The sequence below is a fragment of the Pezoporus flaviventris genome, unplaced genomic scaffold, assembly GCF_033815535.1.
Source record: "Pezoporus flaviventris isolate CSIRO_AGI_PZ_B2104156 unplaced genomic scaffold, CSIRO_AGI_Pfla_v1 ptg000013l, whole genome shotgun sequence".
NCBI lineage: Eukaryota > Metazoa > Chordata > Aves > Psittaciformes > Psittacidae > Pezoporus > Pezoporus flaviventris.
In genome coordinates, this window is record NW_026892561.1 from 39,138,596 (window position 1) to 39,164,163 (window position 25,568).

General features: G+C 41.4%; 2 protein-coding genes and 1 long non-coding RNA gene across 9 annotated transcripts in view; 1 reads left to right on the forward strand and 2 right to left on the reverse strand.

The window, feature by feature from the left end:
- Window positions 1-438: 438 nt before the first annotated feature.
- On the reverse strand, window positions 439-5,003 carry CHST2 (carbohydrate sulfotransferase 2). The gene has a single exon (XM_061452887.1). It carries the CDS (start codon window positions 4,887-4,889, stop codon window positions 3,594-3,596), a length of 1,296 nt encoding a protein of 431 aa, XP_061308871.1. The 5' UTR covers window positions 4,890-5,003; the 3' UTR covers window positions 439-3,593.
- A 578-nt stretch (window positions 5,004-5,581) lies between these two features.
- LOC133268978 (uncharacterized) lies at window positions 5,582-12,763 on the forward strand. The gene is made up of 3 exons (XR_009743255.1): window positions 5,582-6,654; window positions 8,057-8,408; window positions 12,151-12,763. It is a non-coding gene; the product is annotated as an uncharacterized LOC133268978 (long non-coding RNA).
- A 4,925-nt stretch (window positions 12,764-17,688) lies between these two features.
- The window catches only part of U2SURP (U2 snRNP associated SURP domain containing), a 45,425-nt gene continuing 37,545 nt past the window's right edge, over window positions 17,689-25,568 (reverse strand). For 5 of the 7 annotated variants that reach the window (XM_061452892.1, XM_061452893.1, XM_061452891.1 and 2 more), the window contains 4 exons: window positions 23,622-23,732; window positions 21,003-21,121; window positions 19,997-20,173; window positions 17,689-18,849 (listed from right to left, as the gene is read on the reverse strand). In XM_061452892.1, the coding sequence (XP_061308876.1) occupies window positions 18,711-18,849; window positions 19,997-20,173; window positions 21,003-21,121; window positions 23,622-23,732 (546 nt within the window). In that variant the 3' untranslated portion in view covers window positions 17,689-18,710. The remainder of the gene's footprint in view (window positions 18,850-19,996; window positions 20,174-21,002; window positions 21,122-23,621; window positions 23,733-25,568) is intronic. The other 2 variants (XM_061452897.1, XM_061452896.1) reach the window with 2 other exon arrangements.

Genomic DNA, 25,568 nt, shown 5'->3' on the forward strand with positions numbered 1-25,568 from the left:
AGAGAGAGGGCTTTCCTGTGTTTCCATGCACTGAGCAACCATTACCATTTACAACATTTGTACAACTGTTCTGGTTTTGTTCGCAGCAGAAAACAATACATAGTTGTGCACTGGCCTTTCTGTTCCATTGAAATGATGCACCAAGTCTTCAAAACAGTCTTCCTCCCAGTTCACTGCAACTTAGTGCACCTTGTACCTTGTCTGTGCTATTGATTCCTCACTAATACAAGCATTAGCTTCAGGGGATGCACGCTGTAATTATTAAGTCAGACAGAAACCAAACCCAGGCACAACTTTTAAGCATAAGAGTCAAGTATTATATGAGTATTCTGACCCCAGTTAGATGTCCCTCCGCACAACAGGCAGAGGTCTTTTGTAGCCATGTTCACCATCTTTCTGATATCCTATTTTTGTCTGTAATTTTCCACATTTAAAACATCTTTTTTTAATGTTTGGCTTTTTTTACATTCTTCTAATTCTCTTTTCTGAATACCAAAAGGACTAAAAATGGCCTCTTTTAACTGCTAGTTGTTCATGTACTTTTTTTTTTAATGGAGCAGCATTAAACATAGGGCTCAGCCCACCAGTATTTTACACAAGCAGCAGAGTCCCACACACTTCTCCTTAAGCTTTACCCGAAAAAAAATGCAGTCCTTTATTCTCACAAAATGAGCTTTGCGTTACTTTTTTTTGGTCACCAAAACATGCCCAGGTACAACCGTTCAGTATGTTGGGTAATTCCTGCTGCAATGTAGCAGGTAGAGCTCAAATTATGGACCAAATTCAGATGCTGCAACTCTACTGGCACACTGTTCATACCAGTAAAGCGAAGCAGATGCTTTGATCCACCATTATTAGAAGAGCAGTGAGTGCTCACTCAGAACAACAGGATGAGCTTTTTAATATAATTAGAAGCCAAAGGAGATTTTTGGAAACTAAGTCATTATTTCACACTTCCAGACACAATTACCTCCTGTTCACTTTATTCACACAGAAGAGACCAAGGAATTCTGCACACATGAATGATCATGCTTCAGCCCCAAAATCAAAAGAGGTTATGCTGTAACACAGTCATGAGAAAGCCTCATTTAGAAACCACAGCGAAGTTTTAAGCCAGGGGAGCCAAAATCATGGGGCACTGTTCCAGCCCAGAGGGGACACTGGGCTCGCTTCCTCACAGGTAAGCACCCCGCTCTGCAGAGGCTCTGCAGCTCCCCGGGACCGCCTGCCTGCTGGTAGCAGCGCTGGCAAACACACGCAGGGCGGCTGCGAGGCAGGCTGACAGGACTGTGCGGTGGGTAGCAGGGGTGGGTCGTAAAGTAGTGGGTGGATAAAAAGCAAGCGACACGCTCTACAAGCAGATCATTTTCAAGCACTGCCCCAGGACACACAGAATGATATATAAAAAAAAAAAAAACACCCCACAGGATACAGCCAAAACCCAGACATCCAATATCCACTCAGCACCACAGCAGAGTACGTACAGAGATAACACAAAACACCTCAGTCCACGACAACACCTTACTTAACCTGTATCTTACACATCAGATTAACTATTCCTCCCATTTTTAGCACTGCTATCTGGAATTTAGGAATAGATCCTAACAGGCCAATTACAAGATCTCCCACTGATAGAAATTATTCACATTATCTGTGCCGATGATGAACTGAGGGAATGGACACACATAATGCAGTCACCCAGCAAGTGTAAAAGCAACCTTATGCAATAATCTTTTAACTAGTTTATTAAATTAGTTTCCTTTTCAGAGTTCGTTCAACATCTAATGCCAAAATTTAATCAAGAAGTCAATAGCTTAGTAGCCAGTTATCACCTCTATAAGCACTAACACAAGAAACAGACATATTACACATCACAAAAATTTTCACACTTACGCACACACACACTTATCAGCAGTTTAATAAACTGTCTAACAACAGTTAATAAACAGTTTAATAAACTGTTAAAATCAGTTTATTTTCACAAATCACTTTCCTTTATCCGACTCATACTCTTCATAATTTCTGAAGGCACAACACCCAAATAGGCAATGTAAAATGTACTTCTTGTAGAAAAATCTATAGTCTCCTAAGAGAACAGTTTGGCAAAACCACTTTCATTTAAAAACTCAGGTTCCAAAATGAGCCTTCGAAGAGCATCAGAGAATATCGCAAAGATTAAAAACTACTTGAGGTGTCTGCACTTCTCGTATGCAACACACCACTTAACCTTTAATAAAACAAGAGCTTTTCAGGAAATTATAAAAGCAGAAGTAGTAAAATCTGTTTTGGGTTGGCTTTTTTTAATCAAGTTTTAACGATGGGGCAGAGTCTCTGGGCAAAGCTCCCAGAAGGAGCCAGACCACCATCTGCCTCCACCACAGAGCAATAACAATTCACAAGAAACAAGCATCTAACCAGCACTCTGAAATCAAACACTAGCTTGACTCTGTAAAAGCTCCATCACAGCTATGAACAGACAGCTGAACGTTTTCTTCCTCTTTGTACATAAATATAACTTTGGACACTTGATAAAGGGGAAAAATAAATCATTTTATGCATTTTTATGCTTCCCTGTTATGCCTGTTATCAATCAATGTCAAGAAATATCTTACATATCTTATGTATTGTTAGCACTATATAATATATATAAATATATAATTTTTTGTTTCCACACATGCTAATGTTTCCAGTATGATAAATGTCTTTTTAAATCCTGCACTTCTTGTCACGCTGTAGATCCACTTCTATTTGACAGTGACTCCTGGACATACATGTCAAGACAAAAATAAATACTGCTGTGATGGCAAACGTTTCAGAACTCTCAGAACACTAATACAGTGGCACTTGAAAGACTTTATAAATACAACAAAAAAGACAATAGTTAAATAGAAACCTGCTTTAACATAGCCATAAAACCTGCACTACATTTGTGAGATCTGTACTTGCTCCTGCAAAAGCAGCTCCTAATCTTTGAACATGTCAAATGTTGCACTCCAGCCCCACCACCCATACTATTTGAAAGTCCATGTTGCTATTTTAAGGAAGCATCCCCTCCAGCTGTACATAAGCAACACTGTAATTCCCAAACAATTGAGGTAATTATAAAAATGAATATCATTTATTGGTTTCTTGATTACTATCATGTCATATTTTCTTTCATACAAAAAGTCTGATTTTCAGCATTATGCTTTCCAAGGGCAACCCTTTCACACTAAGGGAGATAAAGATGTGTTAAGAATTGTGCAAGAGTTTCCGTTAACCATCCTCAGCCTACAAGAACTCCATTAACAAGATTTTGGTACAGAATCATTGCCTGACATTTTAGAGAAGGGGAAAGGAGCTTTACACGTATTTTCTGATCCACTTTATTTATTTACTTTAATAGCATCTAACTCAATGGAAGGGAAGGGGTAAAAAAAGAAAGAAAGAAATCATCACATTACTGTATGTTACCCTTCAGCAGTCTTTGGAGGAAATCAGAAGCCAGGCTGCTTTTCCCGGCTCCCTCCCTCACTCAAGCCAGCTGGAGCCGCTCCTCTCCCCAGCAGGGCTCAGCCACCAGCCAGGGCAGTTGGCAGGCACCCGCTGCCCCGTCACAACCGCGGCTTCCTGAGCAATGTTCTGCTGAGGTCCTTCACCTCTTCAGGGCTGCCAACCCTTTCATAGCCCAGCAGGACCATGGGCTGGTGGCAGTACTCCTCAACCTGCTTGATCTGCTGGTAGCTGAGTGCAGTTCTCCAGGCGCTCAGCGCCTGGGTGGCGTTCCTGGCCGACACCACGAAGGGCTTGGAGGAGTAGCCGGGGCCACTGGTCATGTTGAGGGCAAACTTTTCCATCTCTGGGCTGACGGCCAGGTTGACAAAGCTGTACACCTGCCGCAGGGTCTTGATGGGCTCCACCACCAGGTCCTCATAGCGCACAACCATATAGTTCCCCTGGAGCCAGTCAGGGGGGTGCAGAGCAGTCTGCAGGGTCTTGGCCATGCTACTGCAGATGACCTCCATGGCACCCAGGGCATGGTAGTCTGAGCCACCACCCCCCTCCTTCTTCCCGCCCAGCTTGTGGCCAGCATCAAGGAAGGGCATGCGGTGGATGTGGGGGTCCCGGCTCCTCACCACCTGCAGGCTCTCCCGGATGAGGCCGTGCCGGGACTTAATACGAGAACTGGCGACAGCCCTGGGGTCCCGCACCAGGTGGATGACTTTGAGGTCCAGAGTCGGGTCCCGCATAAGCGGGGCGAGGACAGCCAAGTCAAAGACACGGACACCTTTGATGACCAGCGTGCGATACTTGTGGCATTCCTCCTGGAAGCGGCTGAGGCGCTGCGGGGGACACTTCTTGCACACCCGGTCATCCACCATGCCCACCACCTCTTTACGGTAGGCCGGGCAGAGGGGCGAAGAGCAGATGACCTTGTTGGTGGCCGCCCCGAAGATGCCCAGTGTGGTGAGGTTCTTGCCGGCGCCCGCCGTGCTGTAGAGCTGGAAGACGGAGAAGTCGCAGCGGTACAGGGAGCTCAGCATGTCGCGGGCTGCCCCTTGCAGCGAGACGGCGTCCCCAGGGTACAGCTTCTGCCAGACGTGCCACACCGGCTCGTAGAGGAAGAAAACCTCGGGGTTCTGGTTGAAGAGCTCCCCGAAGAAGGACGATCCCGAGCGCCAGGTAGTGAAGACATAGACCAGCTGCCGCCGGGGGCCCGCCGGGCCGCCGCTCCCGGCCGGCGGCGGCGGAGGTGGCGGCGGGAGACGGTGGCGAGGGGCGGCCGGGGGCTCCCCGCAGCGCCGCGGCTCCCGCCGCCACTTGTACTCCAGCAGGTTGAGGGCAGCGAGGAGCAGCAGGAGCGCGTAGCCCAGGCACAGCGCCAGCGCCTTCCGCCGGCACACTTTCATGCTGGGCGGCGGCGGGGCCAACTGTTGCTCAGCGCCCCGGCGCCCCGGGGCCCGCGGCGGGCAGCAGGGCGCACCGCCCCCGGCGCCGTCTCCTGCCCGGCCCCCCGTGCCCGGCCCGCATGGCGCAGCCGCCGCGACGGCCCCGCCGCCGCCCCCGCCCCGCCGCTGCCCTACTTAGTAGCCGCGCGGCCACCCGCGCTTCTGCCGCGCCGCCATCGCCGACCGGCCGCGGGCGCCGCCGCAACCTCTCTCACGGCACCCGCCGAAGCGAGGCGGTGCCGCGCTCCGCTCCGCCCCACAGCGCTGCCACGGGGGCGGGAGCAAGGGGCGGAGGGCGGGAAGAGCGGAGGGGGCGCGGCGCCGCGCCGCCAGCGCGTATGGCGGTCCTGCTCCGTGCCGCACGGCACCGGGCAGAGCCCCCGCCGCAGCTGCTGGGCCGGGAACCGCTCTGAGCTGCGGCCCGAAATGGCGGCGCCCTCCCCCGCGCTCCCTATTGGCGGCCGCAGCCGTCACTCTGCCGCAGCCCCGCGCCCGCCGCAGTGCACGGCCGGGTACGGAGCGCCCCGCGGCGGCGGAGGTCGCGTCCCTACCCCAGCGGCAGCCCCGGCCCGCTAGGTAACGGCACCCGGCCCCGGTCCGCCGGTGCAAGACGGGCGCTGTTTATGAGTTCCCCTGTTCCCTTGGCGGGGGGGCTCCGCCAGCCCGGCTGCGGGGTGCAGGGTCCGTCGGCAGTCACGGCTCGGACAGCGAAGCTGCGCCGGTAACAAGAAACGGGAGAAACAACCGTAAAAGGCCTGAAATGGGTAAGATGCCAGCGCTGGTCCTCGGCATCGTCAACTCCGATTACTCAAAAGCCCTCTAGTAACTCCTGGCTGTCAGACAGTGGAAGGACTTACTCATAACTTCTGTGCTTTATACCCACAGCGCTGCACAAACTGTGAGCACAGGCGCTTTAAAGATCCGTCCCCAGAGCGCACGGTTATGTCAGGGCATCTTGTTTCGGAGGTTCCCCCCTTCCTCCGAGGGAGGGAAGAGCAGGGACAAGGACGATCACTGGTTAAAGAAGCACTCGGTGACTCTCTTCTGTCCATTGCCTTCACCCAGCAGCTCCCCCACCCGTGTAGCCTTTCCCACCCTTAAGAGGACTATGCAGCCGCCCTCTAGAGAGCAGAGGGTAGGTTTGAGCTGCTAGAGAGCTACGCCTGACTCATTCCCCTACGATGGGTGCCACTGACAGAAGTTGCTGGAGTATTTATTTTCTGACTGACACAGATCCAGCACTACAGCACCGTTTTAACTTACAGAGTGGATAAAACGACAATGCATCCAGTGTGCATCTTGTCTGGTAGCACTCTGTTTAAAAAAGGGAAGAAAAACGTACAGTTGGGTGAAGGAGGTAAACGTGTAAGCAATCTTTATATCCCCTATCAAAGGGATTGCTATACTCCTCCCAGGTTTTCCGCAGGGACATTAACAGCCAAGCTGTCTCTGCAGAAGAGCTTATAAGCCCTTCCAGCCCCAAAGTGATAGGTAACATCCATAGCAGGAGGGCTCCACTGTCCTCTGCTCGCTCCTCTGCTCGATGAAGCCTCACAGGGCACTGCGAGGGGAGCGAACCCTGGCCCAAGACAGGAGTGGCACCCACAGACAGCCTGTGAGCTATATAGCGATTAGAGCACAGGGGATGAGTCATGGGAGTCACTTCGTAAGTTGCTAGCGACTCCCGGAGCAGTATTAAACTGTTAATGTGACTTTTCATACAGAGGTAATTTGCTAATAGCAGAATTAAAACCACCATGAAATATTTAAGAGAAGTCTGTAATTCATCAGATGGTGCAGGAAAAGGGGAAGCCATTTTTTATCCACAGCCCTGCCGAGGAAGCATTTAAAGTCCCATTCTACAGAAATTAAATGCAAAGTTTAAACCCAATAAGCTTAAAACAAGTAACTTTTGAATCATAGTATCTAATGAAAAGGGATATACTTTGCAGCCCCTTGCAGCATAAAACTCTTGCAGTTGTTTTATTCTTTAGTCCTAATCTTTGAGTTCTTCACATACAAGAGTACTTTTGCTTGTATCCCTTTTATAAAGGTACCAATAAAAAATGCTTTACATCCTCACTAAAGATGAAGTGACCTTCGCCCAGCTGAAGCAGAAATGTTTATTTTAAATTTTGGAACGGCTTGTAATAGCCTCAATGAAGCTATATGAAATGATGAGTAACAGCAGCAGCACTACAACACAGTAGTCAAAAAAAACAGTATCCCACACGAATATTGAACTGCAGTGCTAATGCAATAAAGGACAGACTACAGGGAGCAAAACCAATTCATAGCAGTGAAAATCATTAAAATACCATGAAGTTAAAATTATTCCCCTCTTTCCAGTTTACTTGAAGGCAGGTACCGAATTTTTTAGGGGAAAACAAAAAAAAAAAAAATAGAAAATAACCAACCTACACAGCCATCTCCAGTCCTTACACAATTTAAAATTTATCAAGTAACAAATAAACAGACATGAACTGCAAGTGTAACATTTGAAATGGCAAATCAGTAAACCCAAACACTGAAAGCTGTAATTGGATTGTGCACCCTCCCTGCCCTTACACAGTGGTTACATCTCTCTGAATCAGTGCATGTGCGAGGCTGGCACTAACTGCCTTCATCACATGGCTCCACCTCTACCCAGGAGCAGGGGTCAGAGACGCTCTTTTAAGTCGATGTACACACTGCAAAATGGAATCTTGCTTTCTCAAAACCAGAGTTCTGTATGTATCTATTCTGTGCAGGTGGACTCAAGCACCCACACAGAACCCAACTGAAATGATTCAGGTTCAGTGCAGCTGCAATATTTGATCTTCCTGGAACGAGTTTCAGACCTGGTAGTCAAGTTATCACTTTAAGCAACTCAATATCAATGAATACTTAAGAAGTTTCTATGGAAAAGATTTATCAAGCCAATGTTCACACCAAGTTTGGTCGTGTTTGGGTTTTTTTATTAAATCATCTATACATCTGATGTAAAGTATTACAAACATAGATGGAAAAAAACCCAGATCACTCACATTGCAGAGCTGTTCATGAAGCTGACACACAAGTGTTTCGGGCCATGGTCATTGTGTACAAAGAACTTATAAGGATTCTGAATTTTGGTTTTTCTTCTGCAGGCTGAGATTTAAAGTATTTGCTGATCTTTGAGAGCAAGAGTGCAGGCAGGCAAGTGGGCAACACTCACCATCAAGAAGTGTAATAGCGAGTTCTTTGCTGTGCTTTGCCTTGCACCAGCTATTTGGTAAGGCACAGCAGTGCGTGCAGCCAGAGCAATGGGTTGTAACAGTGATTTAACTAACACAAGTTGCTGGAAAGTTCACACAACCCCAGGTTTAAAAGACAGATTCGTAAAAAAAGCATTGAGATTGTACCAATGAATCACTCATCTCTTTGCAACTACTAGGGAAAGCTATCATCTGGCAGCTGGCAGGGAAGAACTCTTGGGTTTTGCACTGAAGGGAAGAAAAGGTATGTCTATCAGAGGTAAAATGAATAATAGAAAAAGTGATGGGGCAGAGTTTTGTCATAATTCCAGGGCCAGGTTCCTCACTGAAGAGCACTCTGGTAACTTACCCACTTGCAGAGTTGCTTCCATGATTTTTACAGCTGCCCCCAGATAAAAAAAAAACAACAACATGAAATAGAGCCCCAGTTCAGTGAAATGCTGAAGTATTTGCTTCATTTTAATCATGGGCTTAATTACTACAGTAGCCAATTGAAAACTGAACTAAAATCAGCACCATAGTGAAGGAGTTACTTTGTATCTTTTCAGATAATAAAAGCACTTTGCTTAGTCTCTCAAACAGCTTTTGGAGAGCAGGTAGAGTGTCTCAGCAGATGGTTCAGGCTCTGTGGTTCAGGCTCTGCGTGGTCTTACCATCTTGCCTATCTGCCACAATAAAGGTGTGCAAGAGGAACATTCAGCCCTTCACAAATTTGTTCAGATACTTCAATGTCTATTTTCCACCCACTGTGTTGCTTCCTGCCGGTCTAATTTAGGCTCATTAGTTTCAGCATGCCAGATCACTCATGTCAAGTAATAAAACCTTCCTTTACTTGACAAGTAAAATTCACCATTAAAAAAAAAAAAGAAATTAACACCCCACCCCCCCACCCCCCCCAATCACTTATTTCTAGGCCAACTTCATTTTTTAAACATCACATCTTGTTTGCTTTCACAAAGCAGAAAAGACTGCATCTTCCCCTGTGCAAGTATTACACGCTACAACCCTGTCATCCCTCAGGCGTAAAGAAGGTGGCTGTACTTACCCCAGATTCTGCAGCCAGCAATGTGTAAAGTGAGGGGTAAGTAACTGTGATTAAAATTCCCTGATCTAAGCTACAAGGAACAAAAAAAAAAATGAGCTTTTGCACTTAATGCTTAAATATTTTATGACACAGTTCAGTATTTTATATCTAGTTAGTATGATTTTTACATGGAATATTTAGACAACACGAATCTTAATTAGTTGAATTATTTCTCACCCTCAAAGTGATACCACCCAGGCCAGACTTCTCCAAGATTCCCCCCCCAATATCCCTTTGTTTAACAGATGGGGCCACAAAAGGTTTGATCCTTACTGGGACACTTCCTGATTTGATTTTGCTTTTAATGCTTTGCGACTCGCCTTTCTTGTGTTCACAAGGGTGGAGTGGGCACAAGGTAAAGAAGTTTCTCCTGAGGTCAAACTTCAGCAAAACATTATCTTTAAAAAAATCACATTATTTTGGGATGAAAGATGAAGATTTGTGCTTTTACACATGTAGTGTGTGATAAGTTCTGGGTATTGATTTAGAAATCCTATAGTCTAATCTATTCAGGATAAACATTCATGCTGAATTCCTCAAACACTGCTCAAAAGTGAAATTCTCAAAAATAAAGCATAAGTTATAGATCACAAAATGTGAACAAAATGCATATAAAATGGAGTAGCTGCCCAAACTTGGAGATCTATGAATTTAAGACTGTATTTTGGTATCACCACTAGAGATGGGTGAGAAAAATCTGCACAGTAGCGCTTAGAACTGCAGATGTTTACATTTTGCACCTTCCTTCAGTACTGTGCAAAACTTTTAACAGCTTTTTCAAGGTCTCACACAGTAGTGGCAGTTGATTTTCCTCCTAACACACTCGTTTACAACCACGCTGAAGTCTTCAGCAGCCATTCCATTAGGCAATGGGTGCAGCAGTCTGCCTTCTAAAGTGCTCATTTTCTCTCAGATGTTCCTTCTGAACTGTGTGTGCAGATGCTGTGCTGCAGAAGCAGCTGGCAAGGACTGAAATTAAACCAAGTGGTCATAAACCAGAAATATATAGCAAAGTGGACACAACCTATCTGTAACAAGCTGTTCCCGTACCCACCCCCAGTTTCTCCTTCATATTTACCTCCAGTTGCACAAGTGACATTTCCAAAGTTAGTTTCAGTAAATATTTATAAACTCCTGTTTGTGCAGCTGAAGGAATTCTAGAACTTTATGAATGCCCCGAGGACACTGCAGTGGAGTTCAGTCTTTGACTTTTATTAAAGTCAGAAATCTTTTCTCAGCTGTTGTGTAACTGGTTTATGTTCTGAAAGGAAATCAAGAGATTCTGCTTTCATAACCGAGTACCTTAAAACAACTGGCAATGTACTGTTTCACATCAAGAGCTTCCAAAACCTTTAGCAGATCACAGAGAAGAGGTTCCTCAGCCACATACATTAGGGTATCTCTAAAATCACCATAACCAAAACCACAAACCTGGGTTAATTCATGTCTTTACACCCTCCACCTCAATGGCTTGCAGTGTCCAGGAACCCCCAAATCTTATCAGTGCACCTCTCCCCTTGGTCAGCATCCTGGCCCTGGGGGGCTCTGCCCAGGCACCACACAGGGTGTCACCCTGCACCTCCTGCCGCGATCCCCGAGGACAGCAGGCAGCAGAAGCCATGCAACAACATTCCCTTTCAGCATTCAGATGATTGGAGCAAACTAGCTGGTCCTCATTTGACGACAGATTCAGTGCTTATCACGTAACTAACATGCAACAATGACTGACTAGGAAAGATCTGGAAATTAATCACAGAATCATAGAGTAGCTGTGGTTGGAAAGCACCTTAAGATCATCTAGTTCCAAAGCCCCTGCCATGCGTAGAGACACCACACACTAGACCATGTCACCCAAGACTCCGTCCAACCTGGCCTTGAACACTGCCAGGGATGGAACATTCACAAGTTTCCTGGGTAATCTGTCAAAGTGCCTCACCCCCCTCACAGTAATCCATTCACATCTCTTGAAAACTCAGTGAGTAACATAGATCATTAACTCGTGAAAATCTTCAGGATTTGAGAAAAAGGGTTTGTCTTTAACATGATCAAATCTCCACTCCAGATCACAGTGAGGATTTCCTACAGGCCGGCCTGAAAGTGAACACCCCCAGTGAAATGAGCACCCCCAGTGAAACCTAACTGCCTAGAAATCAGGCTTTATCGCAAGCTGTTCTTTTTTTTTAATTAGCTAGGATAGTGACCCTCTGTAAAAACAAAGGATGAGAATCCACAGCCCCTCAATTCACACAATGGCCAGAGTTCAATCCCAGTCTCGTGTCTTACATTTTATAGCCAATTCTTTTCCTGGGTTTGTTCAAGGCAATATCCTCCCTTCAGTTAACCAGCAGGCAGTTCTTTTCCCAGGAAAAATGCCAGGAAAAAATAAGTCACCAGCAACCCAAGAGATGCAGATTTTATGAAGAGAAGACCAGTATCAGCTGTAATAAAAACCTCTCTACTGTAAGTTCAGAAGGTTCATCTCCACTCTCTGAGTTACTGTTTGCAACAGTGCGGCGTTAGCTCTCACAGTATGTAGCAGGTGAAAACATCTGGATAAATGATTCCAGAAACATCAAAGGTATATCCTTTTAGCAGGGCTAGAAAGATGAAAACAGGTTTCCACTTCCAATGATGAATTTGGCAATGATCTTGACTGCTGGTGATGATCTTGGACATCCGATTCTGAGCACAGGCCAGTTCCGTGATCCATCTTCCACAAATCCAAATTGCATGCATGAATTCCGCCTTCCCCTTCCCACGTCAGTTAAATTTTATACCCAGAACAGTCAGTCATTCAGAATTAACCTATTCTGCTAGGTTAAATCTTTTCCTGTAAGATTTCTGAGACCTATTACATAGTAGACCTCACACTCACCCCTTCCCCATGCTCACCTTTTTACAGGCACATTTACTGTACACAACCCCTACTGACTGAAGTCTCAGACCTTAGTCCAGCCTCAGAAGCCCAAGAGGCAGAATCAGATTTCACACTTGCAGGCAACCTCTTAGTAATGGTTTGAAGAGCAAGATTGATGGTCTGGATTCAAGGCAACAAACTCCAGGAAGTTTTTCAATCTAAACAAGTAAAAATAAAAATAGAGCAAGTAGGATATCACAACATGCTGTGTTTCTTGACTGTGAGCTCTAAGTGAAGACTGTTAGTAACTGGGACTTGTAATCTAAATGAATGCTCTGTGCAGTAACATCAAGAGCTCATATTCCAACCTTTCCCATCTTGTGGGGCATCTGAGGTCTCTTTCTTCATTTTGGTCTTCCACAGATCTTGCAGACGCTAAATTATCTTGGAGATATTCGCTCCTCTCAGATTTGACCAATGTGTTCAAATTCACTGGAGAATAAGAGGCAACAGAACAAGGCACAGCCAGTGGAACAGCTCACTGCTGCTAAGAGAGATTGTCCCAGGTCTGCATTTCCTTCCTCCCATGCACCTCATCACATCAACCTGCCTACCCTGTGCTCGTCCTACTTTTCCACTAGGGAAGTGGTCAAACAAGTGCTAGAGATGGTGGTGGGAAAGTGACAGGAGTACGTGACCACAGCGGAAGTGAGCAGGGTGCAGAGTGCAGCATCAATGCAGTGCATCTTATCAAAACACACACTTCAAATGAAAACACTGTGGACGCAATTGCACATTACAAGGGAACTGTTACCAGAAATGAGGACTGTCCTGCTCACTGTCTGCCCTGTTCCCTGCACTGAGCCAATTCAACTCACAAAGACAGCAGAAAGAGTGAGAACAAGCACAAAAGAAAAGTGTTTTGCCTTAGTAAATTGAACTGGCTACTCACAGGGCACAAAGGCAGGAGTGACAGGACCTGCACCCCACAGCAGCAACAAGCTGTGACACGAGCCCAGCCATAACACACAGCCTTGCACTACAGCATGACACGGGCTCCATTCCTGTCACCTCGCATTCCTGCAAACCATTCTAAGCTTTGAAAAGCTACTCGTCATCATCCCAGTATCTGAGCAGCAGTTCTGAGTGGGAGGTTTTCTTTTTTCAAGAGAAGGTTATACAAGCAACTCTGCAGTGATCAGCCCACGCCTCGTTACTGCATTTCTGAGAAGCACAGAGGTCTCTGTCAATAGCACCAACAGAAGCAACCACTACAGTTTGACAATGCAGGCAGAACCGGCATCAACCAGCAGAATTGCTGGTGAGGCCAAGAAACTGCCCTTAGCACAACACGGATGAACACTGCTCTTTTCCAGGTTAAAAACAAAACCATTGCTGGATATTGGCAAACTGACACTTTTATTGTTGCCATGTCATTTGGAAAATTCTCTGCATAAAATACAATACTAAAAGCAAGTATGACAAAAAAGTTCACATGAAACTACCATTTCCTCTTTAAATAATGACAAACAGAAAGCTTTCCAGGTTATGACAGTTATACAGTAAAACATTCCTGGCACAAGACGAGACATGAGAAGTGGGAAGTGGAACAGGCTTACCCATGAAAACTGACTGTGCTGACAAGAAGCAGGTGGAGGGGGAAATGGTATGCAATTGTTTTAGACTTCTGCATCCTACACAATGAGAAATACACAGGGACAAAGCTAAATTAACATTTTAGTCATGACTCTTACAAACTGACTTACAAACTGCAGAGCAGCAGTTACAGCAGCAGCATGAACTGGTGGAACACTGAAATCTTCCAACAGTTCGCGCAGCAATGAGAAGAGAAATTCTACTCTGAGCTGTTTTATTAAAAGACAAGTTTATGAACTCAACCTTCTTCAAAGCCTTACTCAAAACAGTAAATGCTGGATAATGTTCAGGGTTTGACTGGTCATATCAGGTTTCTAATTTGTTTAATCTCATGATACTGAACAGTGATTTTAAAACAATTGTGAAAGTCTCCTCTTGATTATTCACTGCTGCCATCTTCAGCTACAGAATTCACTACCCTTGCTGCCCCAAAAATCAAGACGTCAACAAAGAAAATGCACAGAAAGCAGACCAATCTTTAGTAAAAAGGCAGCAATTCAGATACCCTTCAAAATTACCTTTACCTTAATGCAGCCAAATGCATGTGTCCTCAACTAAGTATTTAATAGAGACCCCAACAGTTGAGAAACAACTCACCCCAAATTCCTCAAGCAGCTATATGAAAAGTACAGCAAGCCAACAATCAAAAACTAGATAAGGCCTTAATCTATCTATAGAAATACAATAATGCTCCTTATTTTCATTAAAAATATTCATTCCACCAAAGAACGATAAATGCCTGTGGAGGAAAACCCCACATGTAAGCTGCCTCAAGTCATCAAAGATGCTTGGAACAGATTTGCCATTGTTGGCTGATCTCACTTCTCTCATCACAAGATTCTAGTTTTGAAGTCATGCTACATGAACTCCTTCAGGACATCTTCCAAGGCACACGTCAGAGACCTATTTTCAACATGCCAAGAACACACCCTGAACACTGGTTGATCCCCAACAACACCCTAAGGATAAAACTGGATTTTCTATTTTAGCACTCTAATGTAGAGGTCTCAGGCAGTATTCATACCAAGGAGGTCTAGTACAATTTTTACACAGTTTCAGCTATAAAATCTGCCTCAAACCAATACGAATTCAAAAGCTATCCCAATGGTGGGCATAATCACAAGTTCATAACCAAAAAAGCGTAAGAGTAGTTTTACATGCAGAAAACCACAACAAATACAATAATCCAGCATCTTCAATGGGTTCACATGTGCTTGGGAAGAGTATTTCCCAAGCACATGTGAACCCATTGAAGATGCTGGATTTATAAACGCGGAAAGCAGAGTACATTTGGTATCACTGGGACAGATCAACTGATGCTAGCAAGAGTTGCGATTCTAAATATATGCTTTGAAAAACAATTTGTTACCCTTGTTCATAAGTGGTTTATTCTTAGCTTCAAAACCTCCAAGGGGGAGGCAGGGGGAACACACATGCACCTAGTGCCCAAATACTAACCTGGCATTGACTTTCAGAAACAAATTCTTCCTCAAATAGAATTACAAAAGGAACATGCAGCTGGCGCGCAGAGAAGTCAAAGGAAGCCACAGAGTTTAAAAAAGGCAGTTTAAATATGAACACGTCTGTAACACTGAAAAGAAGTATTTTAACTGTCAAACAGAGACTCTATGCGACCAAGTAACTTTTCTCACTGAGACAAGGCCCATGTGCTCAGAGCATGACTAAGTTCTACAGAGATACACAGAGGTCAGGACTGGTTGAGAAAAACAGGTGAACTAGCAACCCCATACATAGGCCTTTGCATGAACACCTGAAAGTCCTACAGAGTGCTGGGAAAGCTTCACCAAAACATATCAGCACAGCAGCCTCTGCCATATACCTGGGAATACACCATATACGTTCCGTTTCTAATATGATCCCATACTGAGACAGGCCTCACCAGTTGCTGTTTCAGGCTGCCAGAAGCTTACTCCGACACACTGGAATTTGTCTGTAGCAAGCTACAATCAGTTTCTCGCTTTGGATAAACCTAAATGCTAAAGCATGAATATTGACCTCTGATATCATCAATAAGGCAGGGCAGGACAGGAGAGAGAAGCCCTTATCTACTGATGCTCCCCCCTCCAAAGGAAATGGTCAGATGCTCCCTGACTGGAGGATAATGGGCTTTCTTCCTGTACAGTCACTAAAACCATTTGGAAACACTGGACCACAACGCATCAGGACAGAGCTTTTTTTCCACAAGACTTCATCTGGATGCTACTTCCCGAATCCCAGTATCAGTATTTAAATTACACCTATCCTGCATCAACTAGATGATTTTTTTCACCATTTCACCCCAAAAAGCTGCAGACACAAAGTCACATGGTAATTGCACTACAACATGATAATTTTCAGTCTTCAATATTGATTCACATCTTTTACAGAAGATTTGTTACCAGATGCTTCTGCTCCCTGTTTTAATTTGTGGAAAAGCCAAGCTATAAACAAAACTACCTATAAAACAAGGGAAGAAAATGTAGGATCAAAAGATACTCTTCAACATCTCAGCATGATTAAAAAAAGACATCCAGTTAAGGATACAGTCTTAATTGTTCAAGAGACTATTAGGTATAAAAGAGCTTTCCTACAAACTAGGCTACGAAGCAAAGAACAAGAGGTATGAAAATGGCATTGAGAGAATAAAGATACTGAAAAAAGGTATTGCATAATAATGCTGTTACAAAATAAAGTCTAATGGGTGTCTCCCCTTTAGCTCTCTAGCTACTTGGCTTAAGCCTTTTATAATCACTGCCGAGAATTTTATACAAGCTGAAATCAAAATTAATTATTGAGAAGTATGCAAACCTATAATGCTATTTTCTACCCTGACAACTTTTAGCTATTAAATACACAATTGATTCCGCAGATAGAATATTCCTGTGGCAAACCATCCTTAGTCTCACTTTACCTAAAACATTGACATTTATCACTCCTCCATTTACAAACAGCTATTCAGATAAAAGTAATAGTTTTAAAGTTGTTAATCAGATCTGAGGTGATCTTCCCATTGTAACAATTCTCCCTGTCCACAGCTTATGCTGACACCTATTTTTTGCTCTAGAAAACCATCTGTCCAGTCTGTCCCAGGTGTGAATACACAGCATTTAAGAAAAAGTAACCTAGTTTCTAATAGTTTAGCTACCAACATCTGTACATCTTAAACACTCTATGTTACAGGGAGAAAAATATAAAATATAAACTCTCCGTATTTCTAAGCCAGTTTCTTTATAATGTAATATAAACAGATATAAGGTGTATTTTCTTATCAATGCATCTATTCAATACTTAGACTAAGAAAGACTTCACAGTACACATGCATTCCCCATATTTTCAGTATTCCACATAATCTCTCAGTTCCCATTAACAAAGGGAATTTTCCACTTAATTCTCACTTTTGCAACAATTCATATCATCTTTCAACAGTTTCCTATCAGCAAAAAGAAAACCTGAGGGTTTTTTTTAATTAAATATGCACTTTTTCAGAAGACTTCTTAAATCCTGGTTCTGAGAGCATTTTCTCTTAAGCTATATACACGTACAATTGTGATTTCCCCCAGCACATTTACAAGATCCTAACAATGTAAAACCTGTAGATACACAACTATAATAGCGGCCATCATCCAGCACTCTGTGCCTGTGTTTAAGTCCAGATTTTGCTTTTAGAAACAGTTCACAGGAGGCCAGATCCCTTTAATTTTATGTTTTTATTACAATCTCCCCACACCTCCAAGTATAAATATTGAACCCTCCCCATTTCTCATCCCTCCCTGCCTCCCACCCACAGAACGTTTGCATGGTAAGAGACCAAGGTGAAGCGTTTTAAAGCCACATCAATGCCTAAAACACAGAACAAGTCTGGAGAAAGGAAAGCCTAACATTAAGAAAAGTTAAACAGCTCTGATTCCAAAATATTAATAAATAAAATATGTAGTAAAAAAGTTTTATTTTTCCTAATTTTGAAAATTTTTCACAACAAAGGAATAAATTCAATAAAATAATGTAAAAGCTGTCATTTTGGGGGTAAAAATCTGGTTTAGGAAACAATAGTGTACTGTAGGTTTCAATTATGGTACTTAGACTTAAGGAAAAAGTTATAGAGCCTCAGGCTTGCTGTCCGTTTATTGTTCCCTATGCAGGCCATAAATATGGCTTGTTATTGATACATCATATATACATATATATATATCTGATATAAATATACATATGTATGATGCATCTCTGTGGAGGCCCTTTTTAAAAACCAATCAAAAATGTTACTGTGGTGTCACAAATATTCCCTGCAACTAAAATGGAGAGATATGAAGCAAAGATTTACTTATAAAGCTTATCACGGTAGGCACCAGACTGTTCAACTGCTTAGAGTAAAATATCACAGCAGGAAAGAAAACCCATCCACCGGATTCACAAGTTGATTTTATCTGGATAGTCAAACTAGTGAAAGCAAGAACAGCTACTGCTATACTGAGAGAGCTAAGCACCATAGTATGTCTGAAATACACAGTACTTCTTAAACAAACTATGCATTCCTTTAGAGAGCTGTATCACCAGTGGGGCAAGAAAACAACATTTAATTTTCTGTTCAGATTTTATTTGAAATCTAATTCAAATTGTCAAAGCTACAAAAAGGGGGAACATTTGAGTTATTTCTGCTATGTCACAATATTCTAGAACAAAATATCACTACTGCCAGCAGATCACTTACACACATTTCTGATGAAACTTCTAAACACAAAAATGTTTCTTTTGGGAAATAGTCACAATGAAGGTATTTTGTACAATATAAAACAATGACAAGTCTACAGATGCCATTACTCATGAGTACTCGTGCATTCACAAAAAAAAAAAAATTATCAGGAATGCTTTTTTGTTTTTTAACAGACTGTTCAGGCACAAAAACAAAACCGCATTTCCAGTAAGTGACAGCATCATAAAAAATAGTAACATTGTCAGTGTTTGCTTTTCTTTGACTTCTTGTGAGATCTGTGAGGAGAACGGGACTGAGACCTGGATTTTTTCCCTGACTTTTTAGGGGATCTGGATCGTGATCTTCTTGATCTTTTGGGTGTCCTGGAGCCAGAAGGTGATCTGCCCAAAAAAAAAAAAAAAGAAAAGAAAAGGTTCATGTCTAAAACTGACTGATGAAACCGGCTTTGCTTGCAGTTATTTGGAATTTATTTCTTCAACTAAACAAGGTAGAAAATATTTTTCGTTAGTAAGGGGAAAATAGCACAATGATTTCTTGCCTTTGAGAATGAGGCAGTTTTTGCATTATAAGGTTTTTAATGCATTTTGGGCTTAACTGCAGTGCTTAGAACCCACAAGAAAAGTAATACCAACTCATGTCCTCCTTAAAACTACATAAGGAATTCACAGCCTTCCACATCTGCCTCAACCACCTTGGCTCTTGTATTAATAGCAGCCTATATCTGTACATAAGAAAACAGAAATGAACAACTGTTTTGAACTGTTACGCTAAAATACTTCTGTTTTTATCTGAATTCCCAATTTATAGCACAAGAATCCAATTACTGTGAATATTCACTACGATATTCTCAACAACATGAAAAGAATATTCCTCAATATGTCTCAGAAATCTTCAATTAATGAGACATTCTACACTTTTAAAAGAAATGGAAGCTAAACTTTCAAGTTTTGAACTGCAAAACCATCAATACAATAATAAAATCTCACCCCAAGTTTAACATTAACTAGAAACAAATATCTGTCAGTCTGGAGATTAGGAAACACCTACTTCAGAAACAAAACCCCATAAGCAATATCTAATCTAGATTTTTTTTCCCATTTAAAAAAAAATCATGGGAGAGGAGATTTATGTAAGCAGATCAACAGTGAAAGTCTGCATGCTCAGTATAATTCTACAAGTTTTATTGGCTATAGAAGATTTGTCCTTTGAAAATAAAATCTAATAAAGCAGTAAGGTGCTTTGGTTTAAAAGCAGTATTACTCAAAATTATCAGTAAACAGGTGAACAAGAAGATAGAAGTGAAGAGTCTTGAGCTATCAAGGCAGGAGCCTGCATACATTTCAGACACCAGTGTCCAAAGATATTACCCAGCAATACGCAGCATAGTCCGTTACTAGAGAAAATAATTGTGTATCCAATGTGCTGTTAAAAAAAAAAAAACTCACCCACAAAAAAAAAAAAACAAACAAAACACACCTATATACTTAACTTTTCTACAACCTAAAAATGGAGAAGATACCAGCTTACCTTTTGCCTTTTTTACTGACATCTCTGGGAGAATCCTTATGTGATGACCGAGAACGTGAACTCTCTTTGTGGGACCGTTCCGAGCGCTCTGACCGTTCGGATTTTGGTGACGGAGATTTTGCTCGTCTACTGCCACTGCTGCGAGATGGGCTGGGTGAAGCACTGTGTCGTCTTTTCCTTTGTAAAGAAAGATACAGTCATATACATACACACAGAGACACAGAGAAGTGAAAATGGATACTAAAAAAAATAACTTTCTTCCCGTAGATATTTTCTTTTGGCAGTATAACATTAGATCCTTTGAAGTAATTATGAAGTAGTAGAGTTTTTACTACTTAAAATAATAAAAAGAAGTTCAACATGTGCATAAGATTTTCTCTGGTTGAAAAAAAAAGTAACAGTTAAGGCCTGTAATTCTTCTGCTCATCTTTGACAGTGTAAAAACATTCTGTCATGGTTTCCTGGCAAGCAAGACATTCTACCCAATCTATCCTTAATACCACGGATAAGTTTGGCTATACAAGTATTAGAAAATCAGAGTGTACAATCAAGTACCCTAAAATCTCACCGTTTTGAAGAGTTTTCACTATGAGATGAGTAACATTTAAACCATCACAAATAATTTGTGGTATGACTTCAGTACAGTTTTCTGAGTAATACATTGCAGTTAGTTCACTGCTAAAAGAAGAGTTAAATATCCTTTTTGCAACTGGTAGTGATTCTACCATATTTCCTCAGGGCCTAAATAAGCCAAAAAGGAATTCTAATCAAAAGGGTACATCACTTGGCGCAGGATAAAAATGACACTTCCTTTAATATTTTGAAGTACGTTTTAATAGCCAAAGCATGTTTCTTATTGTTTGGTGTTTTTTTTTTTGTTTGGGTGGTTTTGTGATTTTCTTTTAAAATAAGGTGTGTAATACACCACAATTTCAAGGCTGCCACTGTATACAAAGATACTATGAGGTTTTTCCTCCCATCCACTTTACTCCAAGGAAAGCCATACCTCTCTTTTCTTGTTGGTGTGCATTCCTCCTTTTCCTTCTTGTCTTTGGATCTGGAGTCACATTTTTCCTTGTCCTTTTTGTCTCTGTCTCTTTCTCTTTCCAACTCTTTTTCTTTTTCCTAAATTATTAAAAGCATTAATGATTTTAGGAGAAGTGTGACTAATTATTAAGCAAAGAAACTTAAGCTAATCACAAACAGCATAAAAGCATTGAGCACTGAAAGAACACAGCACATAATCCAGGAAGGAGCTAATGTCACACCACACCACTCTTCAAATCTGTACTACTGCTTTGTACACAGCAGAATTATTTATTGTAACACAAACATTGATAAGCCATGTAAGATGTTGCCCTAGGTAAGAAAGTCTGAGTATCTAATTGGAAATGAACAGTCTTCATTTTATAGATTTTGGGGAAACATTACAGCTGTTATAGATTTTCTAAACTAAATTAAACACAAAAGGATACCAAGAACCTCTTTTCTACTTAAAACACATGCATTCATCTTCATTAATCCAGACTGAAAACAGAGATAATCTCATAACTACAAGATATCTAAAGACAAAACAAAAATAAACAAGATTCTGCAATCACATCTACTCTGTCAAAAAAAAACCACAAATATGGTTCATTTCTATATACCAACAGGACCATTTTGAAAGAAAAAAATATACCCTGAGCTAACCTTGCCTGTCTGCCAAATATAAAAGTAACTATACAAAAATAAACCTAAACCATCGGCAAGTCTGAACACAGAGATCAAGAGATGTGCTTCATCCACTATTGGCATAAGAAAAAAAAATCCTTCTGTGGCAAAAGAATGAACAGATGTTCCCTGCATACCCTATAAAGATAACAAAGAAGGGGCAATTTCACTAAATCAAAGAAGGGGTGGGGGAGATGAGTGAGGGGAGATTAACACAAGTGCAGGAAACACCAGGACAGTTATAGCAATCTAGCCTCGCATTTTCTTTACATGGGAGACTTATCAGTAAAATTTTAAAGTTCCCCTTATCATTATACCTGTTATTGCAAACTACTGTCAGATTTCATTAAAATCAATGGGCTATAAAGATATTCCTAGTTTGTTAGCATAGCTAATTATTTCATCTTGATAAATAGGAATAAACTATCTTAAATAGCTTTAAGTTCCTATTTTCTTAATAATACACAACAGTACTAGGATCTACTCTTGGAATTAGACAAAAAATGACAACCAGCTACCAAGTTCGTGGGAAATGCAATCAGAGCTAGTATAATGTTATAAAAGCTAGCTTTATTACGGCATTAAAGCAAAACATAAAGTTATTCCCTTATCAAAAGAGTTGTTATTTAAGAACACCTGTTCTTTATCATTAAATTGTTATAATTGTTAATTATCATTACATATTTCTTAACTAAATACTACCTACTACAGCTTTGAAAGTGAGACAATTATAAAACAATGTGAAATACTGCAAGTTGGTTGAACTTTTATTCTACACAAGGTATCTAACAAAGTTATCAGAATTATGATTTCTGGGGTTATAAGCTAACTGTTTAAAAAAGTAGGTAAGCTAACTCTTTAACGTAGGTTCTAACTTACTGTCTCAGTAAATATTCTATGCTTATTGTACAAATCACTTCTTTCTCAAATTACAGAAAACACTGAGGAAGTGGAAAGTTTTAGGATGTAACTACATTTAAAAGGAAAGTTACTTCTAAAATCAAAGTCTTAACCACTAACATCAACCTCCAAATGTGTAAATGTCCTTTAGGAATCAGCTTTCTTAATTTTTACAAGTCTCTTTCTTCAAGGTACTTGGCAAAGTTACTTTAGCGAATTAGTCAGATATTGAGCGCCAAATAATGCAAAGAACAAGTGACAGCCAAACATCTGGTGAAAACTGCCTATTTGTATTTCGCTTCCAGGAAACCGCATGGGTACCTAATTTAATCATCGATCTGTCAGGCTGTGAAACTAGATTAGAGAAGCATCTGCCAGTTACTCTCCCTCTCTAAATGCATTGTCCAAAGAGGCTCTGGGTTCTTTCGTAATGTTTGAAAGATTCAGATCACGTCACATGCATAATGCTAATTTCTAAAGCCACTCTGACTTCATAGTGCAGAGAGGACTACTAAAAATGGTAATGATTCAGAATTATTCCCTTTTGGGTGACAGTATGAGCTGGAATTATCCAGGAAATCTTAGACACTGGAGAATCAGAAGCATATATGCAGCTTAACACCATTCTTTCTCTTCCTTTGGAAGCCTTTAACACAATGGATCAGTTACTGAAAGAAAAATGAAAAGTCTGAGGAACAGCTTCAATTAACAGCTCTCCCTTTTCCCACATAACAGTTTGCTTTATGTAGGAGATCCAGAAGTGACCTCTATGGTTTCAAAACATTCTAATGATACCCATATGTACAGTGTGAAATCCTACACCATTATGAGGTTATGTAGGAGAGATTATGTCTACTCTGCAGAAAGCACTTGGACTCAGACATGCAGTTTGACATTATAGTAGAATTTTATCGAAGACCATGGGTTGTTCTGCTTAATGCTACCTTACATTCAATAAACTCAATAAAATCCTATCACAGAATCAGAGCCAAACATAAAGAACATTTCTTACCCTCTGGAGCAGCTTGTCTCTATAGTGTTCAACCTGTTCCTGAAAACTCTGGCCTGGTTTCTTGGGTCTTTTCCCAGACTCTAACTCATCCTGAAACTTCATCACCTTAAGCTGTGAAAATAATACTGACCATTAGGTTATTGGGCTTATTGTTATCCAGTTAGGCAGGTGACTGAAAAGAAAATTCCCATGATTTGTATTCTTCATTCTTCCTATACAAGTTTGTGCACAAAAAGATACTAACTTTATTTAAACTGGATCAAATCAACAAAACCACATACACGTCTGCAGGCACCTGCAGTTGTTTACAGACATGTTAAAAACTAAAAATAAAGGGGTCTTTTTCTGTTATTCTATTACATTCTGTTCACATCATTAGAACAATGCACTCTTATACTTCTTAGATAATCTGTTTGTTTCCTTTCAAAATTAAATAATTTACTGCAGGTTTCCTAATGTATCATTTCAACTTTTCTGGTCTACTTCAAGTTTTCCTTCAGAAACTGGGTTTTTTTTCCATTGAACCCTAAATGTTAAAAGACTGATACACTTAGGACATTAAAACAAATGCATCTCCTCTTTAGGGCTGTTTGCACTGAGTGGCTGATTTGAAAGAAGTTGTTTTTTACTAACATAATACTCTATCGTGCACTAGCAAGCTTAGCAACAAAATTCAGTTAAATGCAACACTAAATTTACTGTGATAATATTCCCAACTGAGTCAAAAAGTTAAATAAGTGCCAGAATTTTTCCATGTGGATTTTTTTTCCCCCTAAATGGCCCAAAACCTTTCCCCAAGTTGATTCACATCATAAAACTTCTCTCACGTGTCTTAGCATTCATTTGTCAATTTTTAATTCTTACTGACATGGCCTTTTATAGACAATACTTCAATTTTTCTTTTTCTTTTTTTTTTTTGTGATCAGAAGAATTTTGGGGGGCTGAGGGGAGGGGAGCAGCTTGGTAATAAGTCATGTTGTATGTGTCAACCATCTTTCAAATGTTTATGCTCTGACCCTCCTGTATTTCCTGCCTCAATACCAATTGCACAGTCATATATGCAGGAGTAGATTTTTTCCAGTGCTTGAGGTTTGGTTTCATTTTTAGCTAACACACAAAATATTTTTGTCTTTAGAAATATTTAACTCTTCCACACCAAACACACACACACACACACACAAAGGGAAAGACTTTGTCAACTGTGTCCATTTTGATTATCTGAAGGGATTCTTATTCTTCAGGTCCTCAATTCCATAATATGAAGGAGGCACTAAATCAAATCCTAAAAATTTCTTTTTTCCTTCTCAAAAGAGAAGGCCGTACCAGATATGAAGATACCATGTACTTTAATCCTTTCCATTACTGACAGAGAAGGAAGGAAAGGTGCAACAAAAACATATCAATCATAAGAGCAAATATTAACCCAGGCAAAAACAGCACTACTTTGAACAGGATCCTCTTCCCCTTCAGTTATAGAGCTTATACGAACAACACATTTTTCATTTTAGTCTCAAAATACTATGGAGCAACTTGGTTTTGGGGGGGGAAGGGATAGACCCCAATGAGGCATTGCTATCTTGTAGAAGCTAAATTTCTGACAAATTTTCTGCTTACCTCCCTCATTTTACAGAGTACATGCTACCTAAGGGTGAGCAGTTTTGCTTACAATTCCTCCAGTTAAAGTCAGCAGCCAACACAAAGCTGACGTCGTCATCTGTCATTTTTTCTCTGCTCCTTGAAATACAGAAATACCTCTTGGATCCATATATTCAGAGTCACCCTGTCCAACCTGTTCTGCTACAAAATCAAGTTTGCTTTCTCTACCATGATAAGGAAGGAAAAATAAGAAAAGCCTATATAACCACTGACTCAACACCTCCCCAGACTCCAACTATGTTAACATCCTATGGTTTCCCAAGGCAACTGTGGTCTTTTACAGAACAATCA

Bases quoted from the DNA above. Each gene is read 5' to 3' on its own strand.
- CHST2 (XM_061452887.1), bottom strand. From the start codon at position 4,889: ATGAAAGTGTGCCGGCGGAAGGCGCTGGCGCTGTGCCTGGGCTACGCG.